Source organism: Hemiscyllium ocellatum, chromosome 10 (genome assembly GCF_020745735.1).
Source record: "Hemiscyllium ocellatum isolate sHemOce1 chromosome 10, sHemOce1.pat.X.cur, whole genome shotgun sequence".
NCBI classification, from domain to species: Eukaryota; Metazoa; Chordata; class Chondrichthyes; order Orectolobiformes; family Hemiscylliidae; genus Hemiscyllium; species Hemiscyllium ocellatum.
The window spans coordinates 95,106,711-95,119,072 of record NC_083410.1 but is presented as its reverse complement, the minus strand read 5'-3'; the positions used below and the strand labels follow the sequence as shown (position 1 = coordinate 95,119,072).

Sequence of the window (12,362 nt, the reverse complement as noted above, 5' to 3'; positions counted from 1 at the left end):
AAGATGAGTGGCAGAACAAAGTGTGCAGGGGACTGTGAAACTTTGCCGAGGAACATAGATGCATTGAGTGAGTGGGCAAAGGTCTGGCAGATGGAATACAATGTTAATAATCGTGAAGTCATACATTTTGATAGGAGTAGCAGCAAAATAGAATATTACTCGAATGGTAAAAAGTTACAGCATGCTCATTTGCAGAGGGACCTGGGTGTACTTGTTACAACTGTAAAAGGTGCTGATGAAGCCACACCTGTGTGCAGATTTGGTCTCCTTACTTAAGGATGTACTGGCATGGAGGGAGTGCCAAGGAGGTTCACGAGGTTCATTTTGGAGTTGAGGAGGTTGGCTAATGAGGAAAAGCGGAGTACATTGATATTCATTGAAATTCAGAAGGAGGAGGGGGGAGGGGATCTAATAGAAACATATAAAATTATGAAGAGAATCGATGAAATGGAAATAGATGGGATGTTTCCACTGTTAGGTGAAACTAGGACAAAAGGGCATGGCCTCGAGATTAGAGGAAGCATGTTTAGAACTGAACTGTGGGGTAATTTCTTCGCCGAGAGGGTTGTCAATGTATGGAATTCCTTGCCCAGGGAAGTAGTTGACACTACTTCAGTAATCGCTTTTAAAGTTAAGGTAGATAATTCCTTTATTGTTTGAAAAAGGAAGGGAAATGGTGAAAACATGGTAAGTGGAGCTAAGTCCATGAAAAGATTAGCCATGATCTCGCTGAGTGGCACAGCAAGCTCGAAGGGCCGGACAGCCAACTCCTGCTCCTAGTTCTTATGTTCTAGGATGCATGTAGCACCTTAGGGGGTATGAATCAGTGAATAAACAATTGTTTCTGCCTGCAGTAAGTGGAGTATAGCGATACAAATATTTAATCGCTATTGCTTCTAGCTAAAGAAAGACTCTAACCATTATATAATGTATTATCAGCATTATCTTTCAATTGTTTTCTGCCACTACACTTATCTATCTTTCCAGTAAATGCATTCATGCCATTAGTAACACGGCAGTGAGTTCCATATTCTTACTACTCTTAAATAAATTAGCTTCTCATTACTTCCTTACTGGAAGTATTAACAAGTTAATAAGACATAGGTGCAGAATTAGGCCATTCGACCCATCCAGTCTGCTATGAATTTGATATACTCCTTACTTTCTCTCCACATCCCTTCAACCTGTTACCAATTAAAAATCTTTCCAACTCCTCCATAAACTTCCTCACTGTCCCAGCAGCCACCGCACTTTATGGTAGCAAATTCCACATGATTCACAACCCTTTGGGAGAAGTAGTTTTAAATTTAAAATAGTTTGTCAACTCAGTTTTAAATTTGCTACCCCGTTTCCTAAGACTAATAACTCTCATCCTAGAATGCCCCACAAGAGAAAGTATCTACTCCACTTCTATTTTATCCATACCTTTTATCATCTTGACACCTCAATTTGATCTTCCCTTATTCTCCTAAAATCCAGAGAGTAAAGGCCTAAACTGTTCAATCTCTTCATACAATAAAGCCCTCATCTCTGGGATCAATGTAGTGAAACTCCTCTGAGCTGTCTCCAATGCCACTACATCTTTCGCCAAATAAGAGGAACCAAGAGCCTCTCAATAGTCCAGGTGCAGTCTCACCAAAATCTTGTACAGCTGCAACAATACTTCATTTCCTTTGTATTCTTTAGCTATAAAAGCCAACATTTCATTTGTCTATGTTATTATCGGTTGTACCAGCATGCTAGTCTTCTGTGACTCACGACCGATTATGCTTAGATCCCTCTGGACCGAAGCATTCCAAAGTCTCTCCCCATTAAAATAATATTTAACCTTCCCATTTTTGCAGCCCAAATGTATAACCTTGCTTTTCTCCACGTTAAAATCTATCTGCCACATTCCGACCAACTCTCCTAACCTATGTCTATCCATTTGTAAAGTTCTAATTTCCTCATTGCAATTTACCGTCCCGCCTATTATTGTGTCGTCCACAAATCTGGCAATAGAGCCTTCTATCCCTGTATCCAAGTTGTTAATGTAGATTGTAAATAGCTGGAGTGCACAGACTGAACCTTGTGGCACCCCGCTCGTTACATCTTGCCATCTAGAGAAAATAAAATCTTGTCTCTACATCTTCTGACGATCAGCTAGTCATCTATTCAGGTTAATAAATTACCCCTAATCCCGTAAGATTCAAACTTAATGACTCTCTCATTTACAATTCCCAACTCTAGTCTTACTTCTGGAAACATTTCCATATCTACCCTAATGAGCCAGTTGTAACTTTGTAGATTTTCTCCAACTTCTTGATGGAGAAAGAGCACCAGCCCATTCAATCTTCCCTGAAGGAGGAACAGTATTTGCAATTCTGGTCTCCTCCCCATTATAAGGAAGTTGTGGAACCTGACCTGCTGCGCTTTTCCAGCAATATATTTTCAGCTCTGATCTCCAGCATCTGCAGACCTCACTTTCTCCTCAAAGATTTTAACCTACTGCGAATCCTCTTGCAAGGACGCCTTCCTTGAACAAGCTCTCTTCTTCCCTCTACAAGGATTTCAGTGAGTCCCTCTCTCACTGCACACCCCAGGTCATCTCCACTGCACAGAAGCTCTTCAGCCACGTTCTCAAACAGACTCGCTACCACAGCCACATCTCCTTCCTCACCCGACGTGGCCTCCTCTATATTGGGAAGACAGGCCGCTTACTTGCGGAACGTTTCAGAGAACAACTCTGGGACACCCGGACCAACCAACCCAACCACCCCGTGGCTCAACACTTCAACTCCCCGTCCCACTCCACCAAGGACATGCAGGTCCTTGGACTCCTCCATCGCCAGACCATAGCAACACGACGGTTGGAGGAAGAACGCCTCATCTTCCACCTGGGAACCTCCAACCACAAGGGATGAACTCAGATTTCTCCAGTTTCTTCATTTCTCCTCCCCCCACCTTGTCTCAGTCAAATCCCTCAAACTCAGCACCGCCTTCCTAACCTGCAATCTTCTTCCTGACCTCTCCGTCCTCACCCCACTCCGGCCTATCACTCTCACCTTGACCTCGTTCCACCTATCACATCTCCATCGCCCCTCTCCCAAGTCCCTCCTCCCTACCTTTTATCTTAGCCTGCTGGACACACTTTCCTCATTCCTGAAAAAGGGCTTATGCCCGAAACGTCGATTCTCCTGCTTCTCATGCTGCCTGACCTGCTGCGCTTTTCCAGCAACACATTTTCGGCTCTGATCTCCAGCATCTGCAGACCTCACTTTCTCCTCAAGTTGTGGAACTTGAAAGGGTTCAGAAAAGATTTACAACGATGACACCAGGGTTGGAGTATTTGAGCTATAGGGAGAGGCTGAATAGGCTGGGGCTATTTTCCCTGGAGTGTCAGAGGCTGAGGGGTGACCTTATAGAGGTTTATAAACATCATGACAGGCATACACAGGGTAAATAGACAAGGTCTTTTCTCTTGGGCGAGTGAGTCCAGAACTAAAAAGCACAGGTTTAGATTGGGGGGGGGGGGGGGGGGGGGGTGGAGAAGGGAGGAGGAGGAATTTAAAACTATGGGGCAATGATTTTACACAAAGGGTGGTACACAAAGGTCTATGAAATGAGTTGCCAGAGGAAGTGGAGGAGGCTGGTACAACATTTAAAAGGCATCTGAATGGGTATATGAATAGGAAAGGTTTAAAGGGATACGGGTCAAGTGTTGGCAAATTGGACTACATTAGGTTAGGATATCTGGTTAACATGGATGAGTTGGACCAAAGAGTCTGTTTCCATGCTGTACATCTCTAGGACTCTGACTGAAGTGTCAGAGTATGTACTTTAGAAGTACTAACAGATTCTTGAAAAATAATTCACACCAAGGCTTCATACCGACTGGTATTAAAATAAAATGTACTTACCCGGCAACTAATACGTATTTTCCATCTGGCTGTTCCTTCAGTCGGTCCAAGGGAGATAATTTGACTTTTGCTTTATTCCAACCATAGGCTTCTATTTCTGACCTGAGCAGGCCAATCTCTTTGGCTAGGACATCAATTGGTTTTGGAGTCTGCGCTCTGGATATCTCAATGTCACTGAAAACATTTTGAGTGAAGAAAAAAAAACAGCAAATGAGTTTGATTTAGAACTAAAATGCACACACACCAGAAGCAAGTACTTCTAATATTATTAATTTTTGTGGCTAGATTAAATATTAGGTAGTGAGTACAATGTTTTGTTGAACCATACCAAAGTGAGAGAATGTAAATGAGTTTTGATTGCTTACCTGGGGACAGGTGAGATAGGCTGCAATTTGAGGGGGCGAAGATTCCACTTTTTGTGCTGTTGCTGTTTTAGCCATCTGTTGCTGCTTTCAACTGTATTCTATGTGAAGTATACCAATAAATTAAATATTTAGACTAAAAACAACAAGCCCATAAAAACCTGTTTGTTCAGTTACACCAATTATTTGTGAAATACTTGTGCATCCCATTTACAAAGGAGTGAAACTGGTCTTTTCACAATGATGTGTTACAGGAAGTATCTTATGATAACAATAGCTTTTTTAAAATTCACTCATGGGATTTGGCTGGCCAGCATTTATTGTCCATCCCCAGCTGCCCTTGAGATGATGGTGAACTGCCTCCTTGCACTGCTGCGGTCCAAATATTCTAGGATCATCCACAATGCCATTTGGGAGGGAATGAGGTGGTCTCATTGCAACACTTTTTTGGGTCATCACAAGGTAGAAACTGAGCGAATATGCCCTCTGGCTAGAGAATCTAGAACACTAAAGAGTCAATCATATAAGGCTGAGATATGGAGATATTTCTTATCTAAAAGGATTATGAATCTTTGTAATGCTGTACCCCAGGGGACTGAATAGTCAATTTGTACATTTAAGGTTGAGGTAGAGACCAAAAATCAATCTAAGGGAATTGCATAGGTTGAATCCTGCTCCTTAAGTTATGTTCTAATCAGTAACACCACCATCTCCTGCAAGCTGTTAGCCATAAGGTTGAACTTGTGGCTAATGAAAATTGAGATCACAGGAATGTAGACCACAATGAAATAATACAGGTACAATCATCAGAAGCAACCCAAAGCACATTTCCAATAACCTCTCATGTGACTTAACTCGCAGAACAAAAAAAGTTGAGCTTGAAGCTCGTGCTGTAAATTGCTTATATTATGGCTTTTAAGTCAGAAATTAGAGCCCAGCCAGACATTGACAGCTATATTTCCTGCCTTTAATGATACTATAATTTTATTAACTGAATTTGGTTTCTCCCATCTGACAGCATCAGATTGCAATATTGACACAGAAGCCAAAGTAGAAGACAGCCATTCTATCCACAAACCTGTTCTGTCAGTAAGTCAGTTGGATTATGGTTAATTTATATCTTAACTCTACTTATCTACATTTGTAATATTTACCAATAAAAATCTGTCAATATTATGTTTAGAATTTGTGATTATCCTACCTTTGAGAAAAAGTTCTCTCTGACCATACCTCTGCAATTCTCATCCGAATGATTCATAAAAATGACAAGTAACAGTGGACCGAGTACTAATCCCTATTGCACATGGCTGGTTGCAGCTTCCAATTTGAAAAACAACCCTCTACCACCACCTTCTGTCTTCTACCATCAAGCCAATTTTGCATTCAATTGGTTCTCTTTCCCTGGAGCTGAAAATGTGTTGCTGGTTAAAGCACAGCAGGTTAGGCAGCATCCAAGAAACAGGAAATTCGACGTTTCGGGCCAGAGCCCTTCATCAGGAATGAGGAGAGGGTGCCAGGAGAGACTCACTGAGATCCTTGTAGAGGGAGGAAGAGAGCTTCTTCAAGGAAGGCATCCTTGCAAGAGGATTCGCAGTAGGTTAAAATCTTCGAGTAAAAAATGAGGTCTGCAGATGCTGGAGATCAGAGCTGAAAATGTGTTGCTGGTTAAAGCAAAGTTCTCTTCCTCCCTCTCCAAGGATCTCAGTGAGTCTCTCCTGGCACCCTCTCCTCATTCCTGATGAAGGGCTCTGGCCCGAAACATCGAATTTCCTGTTCCTTGGATGCTGCCTAACCTGCTGTGCTTTAACCAGCAACACATTTTCAGCTCTCTCTCCCTGGACCCCATGAGATTTAACCTTACTCGGCAATCTACTACGTGGAACCTTGTCAAAAGCCTTGCTAAACTCCATGTGGATAATGTCTACTGCACTGCCCTCATCTACTTTCTTGGTCACCCCTGCAAAAAGCTCAATCAAATTTGAGACACACCATTTCCCTTGCACAGAACCATGCTAACTATCCCAAATGAGATCTTCCCTAAAATCCCATATTACAACCCTATTACGCTGTAGATCTTATCTCTTAGAATCCCCGCTAACAACTTATCCACAACAGATGTTCGGCTCACCAGTCTGTAGTTCCAAGGTATTTCCCTACAGCTTTTCTTAAATAATGGCACAACATTCTAGCCACATACCGATTTTAGGGCACCTCATCCATGACTATCAATGATACAAATATCTCTTCTAGGAGCTCCACACTTTCCTCCTTAGCCTCCCAAAAAGTCCTGAGATAGATCCCAACAATTTCAACAGATCCCAGGGATTTATCTACCTCAATGCGTTTTAAGACTTTTAGAGTCTCCTCTTCTGTAAGCTGGTCTCTCTTCATGACATCACCATGTATTTCCCTAAGTCCCCTAGGATCTATATCTTTCTAGACTGAATACTGACGAGAGATATTCATTTAGGAGCTCATCCATCTTTAGTGGCTCCCACATAAACAACCTTGTTAATCTTTAAGAGGCACTATCTCGTTAGTTACCTTTTTGCCCTTTATGTATTTGTAGAATTTCTTTGGATTCTCCTTTACCTTATCTGCCATAGCCATTTCATGTCCCCTTTTGGCCCTTCTGGTTTCTTAAGTATACTCCAACACCCTCTATATTCAAGGAATTCAGTTGATCCCAGGTGCCTATACATGTCATAAGCCTCCTCCTTTTTCTTGACCAGAATCTCAGTAACTCTAGTCAACCAGGGTTCCCTACTCCTGCTAGCCTTTTCACTCTAAAGAGGAACATGCTGTATAATAAAATGTATCTGTAAATGCAAATACACCCCATAGACTTAAATGTGTGTACACATGCGAGAGAGAGAATGAGAGTGAGTGCATGCGAGCATGTAGTGTGTGTTTGTATTCGTGCAAGCTTGGTAAAGTGTGCGTGAGTGTGATGGAGTACGAGTCTGTGAGAGGGTGCATGTGTGCATGTGCGTGTATGAGAGAGGGTCTGTGTGAGTGCACGTGTAACTTCATTACCTCTGGGGATCTCCCATGCACAGCCTCCAACCTCAGAGTCGGAGAACCCCGCACCACCTAATTCTACTTCCTACTAAAGAGTCACAAACCTGACTTCCCCAGTTGACCCATTGTCTCAGCCTGCTCTGAACACCTTGATATCGTCCTGTTGCCCTTAGTCCAGGAACTCCCCACCTACATTCGGGACACCACCCACACACTTCACTTCCAAGACTTATTTCCTTGGCCCCCCCCCATGCCTTATTTCACCACGGACACCCAGTCCCTGTACACATTTATCCACCACGACAAAGGTGTCCAAGCTCTCACTTCCTTCCTCTCACGCCATCTCAACCAGTACCCTTCCAATGACACCCTCATCTGCCTGGCTGGACTGGTCCTCAACCTTAACAATTTCTCCTTCTAATCCTCGTGCTTCCTCCAAAACCAAGGGAGGGCTATGGGCACTTGCATTGCCCCCAGCTATGCCTGCCTCTTTGCCGGTTACACAGCCACAGGTCGCAGCTACACCGGCACCATCCTCCACCTTTTCCTTTGCTACATCAATGACTATCGGTGCTATCTCATGCTCCAACGAGGAGGTTGAATGGTTCAATGTCACTAACACATTTCACCAACCTCAGATTCACCTGGACCATCTCGGACACCTCCCACCCCTTTCTGGACGACTCCATCTCCAGTGACCGACTAACCAGGATATCCACTACAAACTGACAGACTCCCACAGCTACCTAGACTACACCTCCTCCCAGCAAGCCTCCTGTAAAAAAGCCATCTCTTATTCCCAATTCCTCCGCCACATCTGTTTCCAGGATGACCAATTCCACTGGAAAATTCCAGATGGCTTCCTCCTTCATAGGCTGCAATTTCCCTTCCCATGTGGTTGACGATGCCCTCCAGCACATCTCCTCCAGTCCCCGCACCTCTGCCCTTGAACCCCACTCCTCCCAACACAACAAGGACAGAACCCCCTGGTCCTCACCTTTCACCCCACCAAACTCTCTACACATGGCATCATCCTCCACCATTTCCTTCACCTACAAACAGACCCCATCACTAGGGGTATATTTCCATCCCCATCCCATCAGCATTTTAGAGAAATCATTCCCTCCGCGACTCCCTGGTCAGATCCACACCCTTCCACCAGCCCACACACCACTCACTGCGCCTTCCCCTGCCACAAGTAGTGCAAAACCTGTGCTCACACCTCTTCCCCTCAACTCTGTACAAGGCCCCAAAGGACCTTACTACATTCAACAGAAACTTACCTGTACTTCCAGAAATGTCATCACCTGTATCTGTTGCACCTGATGCAGTCTCCTCTACATCAGGGAGACACAGGATGCCAACTTGCAGATTGTTTCAGAGAACATCTCTGGGACATCTGCACCAACCGACCAGCGGCTGAACACTTCAACTCCCCCTCCCACTCCACCAAGGACATGCAGGTCCTGTACCTCCTCCATCGCCAAACCCTAACCACCCGATGTCTGGAGGAAGAACAACTCAACTTCTGCCATGGGACCCTGCAACCATATGGGATTAATGTGGATTTCACCAGTTTCCCCTCCCCCCACCTTATCCTAATCCCAAACCTCAATCTCTGCACCGCCCTGTTGACCTGTCCATAGTCTTTCCCAACTATCCGCTCCACCCATCACCATCTCCCCCACCTTCATGTACCTATTGCATTCTCAGCTACCTTTTCCAATGCCCCACCATCTCCCTCTGGCATGAGGGAGATAATGCACCATCCCTGGAGTCTCGATCACGGTCACAGAAACATCAGTCTGTGCCCTTGACTAACCCGTCCCTACTATTAACACTTGTTTGGATATTGCAAGACCCTCGTCTACAGCAGAGTCAGTGTGGTATCACAGACTTGGCAGCTGGTGTCAAACTTCCTTGAGAGGCTATTCCCCCCCACCTCAACAATATCCAAAACAGTATATCTGTTTGAGAGGGCAACAAACACAGGAAACTCCTGCATTACCTGCCTGCTTCTCCTAGTGGTCACCCATCTGCCTGACTGAAGCTGTGGTATGATCACATTGCCATAAAAGGTGTATAACACAAACAGACCAACTAGTCCGTTCTGACCAGATATCCCAACCTAACCAAGTCCTACCTGCCAGCACCTGGCCCATATCCCTCCAAACCCTTCCTATTCATAAACCCATCCAAATTCCTTTTAAATGTTGCAATTGTACTAGCCACCACCACTTCCTCTGGCAGCTCATTCCATACATGTACCACCCCGAGTGAAAAAGTTGCCTCTTAGGTCTCTTTCCCCTCTCACCCTAAACCTATGCCCTCTAGTTCTGGACACCCCTGCCCCAGGGAAAAGACTTTGTCTATTTACCCTATCCATGTCCCTCATGATTTTATAAACCCTCAGCCTCCGACACTCCAGGGAAAACAGCCCTAGCCTATTCAACCTTTCCCCATAGCTCAAATCCTCCAACCCTGGCAACATCCTTGTAAACGTTAAGATTAGATTCCCTACTGTGTGGAAACAGGTCCTTCAGCTCAACCAGTCCACACCGACCCTCCTAAGAGTAATCCACCCAGACCCATTCCCCTCCGACTAACGCACCTAACACTGGGCAATTTAGCATGGCCAATTCACCTGGCCTGCACATATTTGAGATTGTGGGAGGAAACCGAAGCACACGGAGAAAACCCAAGCAGACACATGGAGAACATGCAAACGCCACACAGATAGTTGCCCGAGGCTGGAATTGAACCTGGGACCCTGGTGCTGTGAGGCAGCAATGCTAACCACTGAGCCAATGACAAAAAGTAGAGGACCCAGCATCAATCCCTGTGACACACCACTGATCACAGGCTTCCAATCTGAAAAGCAATCCTCCACCATCACCCTCTGTCTTCTACCTTCAAACCAGTTCTGTATCAAAATAGCTAGTTCTCCCTGTATTCCATGAGATCTAACCTTACTAACCAGTCTACAACGAGGAACTATGTCGAACGCCTTACTAAAATCTATGTAGATCATGTCCACCGCTCTGCCCTCATCAATCCTCTTTGTTACTTCTTCTAAAAACTCAATCAAGTTCATGAGTCATGATTTCCCACGCACAAAACCATGTTGACTATCCCTAATCAGTCATGCTCATTAGAGATGTACAGCACAGACACAGACCTTTCTGCCCAACTCACCCATGCCAACCAAATATCCTAAAGTAATCTAGCCCCATTTGCCAGCACTTGGTCCATGTCCTTGTAAACCCTTCCTATTCATACACCCATCCAGATTCCTTTTGAATGTTGTAACTGAACACTGTAACTAGCATCTATCACAATCTCTAAAATCTTCATTGTTAATTTATCACTTAGTTCTCGAATCTTGTCAATCTGCACTGTCATATCAAAGATGTCATTCGTGAGTTGCTAAAACAAGCAACCTAGGTTGCATTTTTAAATGTCTACGTTCATAGCCTCCTTTTTCCAAATGTCATGAAGATCTTGCTTTTAAGAAAACCTATAGAAATTCAGCCTCCTATTCTAAAACAGTTATTTCAGACACCAATACTTAGTACTATATGATTACTGAATACGTAGATCACCATGATGGAAAAAAGGTCTTCAACCTCTCATTTCTCCAGTCGCTGAATTAAGATACAGAACTGGAGAAAGAGGACCATTTGATCGAGATAGAAGAGATTTAAACATTATCAAACCTTAATCTGCATTGCTGCTGTCAGGAGACCAATTCCATCATGTGATGACCCAGGTTCATCTTGCTGAAAATCCTGGTGATTGGAACTTGAAGTAAAACCTGCAGCTGGAACACCACACAAAACAGGTCACTTATTTATAAACTGAGATATACAATTTCTTCCTTAAAAGTCCTGTAATGATCATGAACCAGCATCAAGCAGCTTTTCACCCAAAGTGACTGCCTTGTCCCAGTGGTCAATTTACAAACATTTTAAGGGGGGGGGAAAAAAATCTCCTATGTTTTCAAATTTCCTTTGCACTCTTACCTTAAAGCTCAACAAAGACAGTTCTCTAACCTTTTTCTTTCCTTGGGATTAAGAATTCTCTCATCTTCTGTAACAAACAGCCTCAGTGGAGTTACGAAGTCAGCTGTAGGTCACTGGTAACATTCTCGGCTATAAAATGCTTTGCAAAGTTCTGAACTCAAGCAAGATGCCATATAAATAGAAGTCTTTACCAAACCACTTTTCATCAACTGCTTAGTCCACAACCAAACTTAAGGCTGTTGCCTCTCAGCCAGTTCAAACTGCTCTTTACCTGGTAAATTGTAGGCGATTATGGCTGTGTCAGCTTTTAACCAGTCTTCTCCAAGTCCTTCTGGTGCGGGACTGGTCACCACCAACACATCACTTTGATGGCACTAACACAAAATTTAAAAAAAATCTTTTTCAAAATTATTTACTCAGCAGTAGTCAAGAATTCTGAGAATTCAGGAACTTATTTTTTAAAAAGTCAGTATCTGTAGAACATTGCATTGTTCGTGGGCAAGACATTGAACAGAGGTCTCCTTTTCCTCCTTCAACAATTCAAAGATGGGATAATCAAGAACTGATCAGGGTTAAAGGCATTCTCTTACACAAGTCACAACATTTAATAATATTAGTTTTCATATAAATCAAAACTTTTTAAAATATAGTTGGATTTTACGGTAACAATTGGAGATGATGGCATAGTGGCAATTTTACAATGTCGGTAACCCAGAACCTCAGGACAAGAGTAATTCAATAAAAAAAAGTTTAAATATCTGAAATTTCAAAAACCAGCCTAATAGAGTCAGAGATGTACAGCACGGAAACAGACCCTTTGGTCCAACTCTTCTATGCCAACTAGATATCCCAAACCAATCTAGTCCCATCTGCCAGTAACCAGCCGATATCCCTCCAAACCCTTCCTATCCATATACCCATCAAGATGCCTTTTAAAATTGTACTAGCCTCCACTTCCTCTGGCAGCTTATTCCACACACACACGACCCTCTGAAAAAAAGTTGCCCCTTATGTCTCATATCTTTCCCCTCTCATCCTAAACCTAAGCCCTCTAGTTC

General features: G+C 43.6%; 1 protein-coding gene across 3 annotated transcripts in view; it reads right to left on the bottom strand.

Moving 5' to 3' along the window:
- mthfd1l (methylenetetrahydrofolate dehydrogenase (NADP+ dependent) 1 like) overlaps positions 1-12,362 on the bottom strand; it is a 173,562-nt gene that overhangs the window by 124,167 nt on the left and 37,033 nt on the right. For all 3 annotated transcript variants that reach the window (XM_060831051.1, XM_060831052.1, XM_060831054.1), the window contains exons 8-11: positions 11,576-11,678; positions 10,999-11,102; positions 4,265-4,362; positions 3,900-4,073 (exon numbers count right to left, since the gene is read on the bottom strand). In XM_060831051.1, coding sequence (XP_060687034.1) covers positions 3,900-4,073; positions 4,265-4,362; positions 10,999-11,102; positions 11,576-11,678 — 479 coding nt within the window. The remainder of the gene's footprint in view (positions 1-3,899; positions 4,074-4,264; positions 4,363-10,998; positions 11,103-11,575; positions 11,679-12,362) is intronic.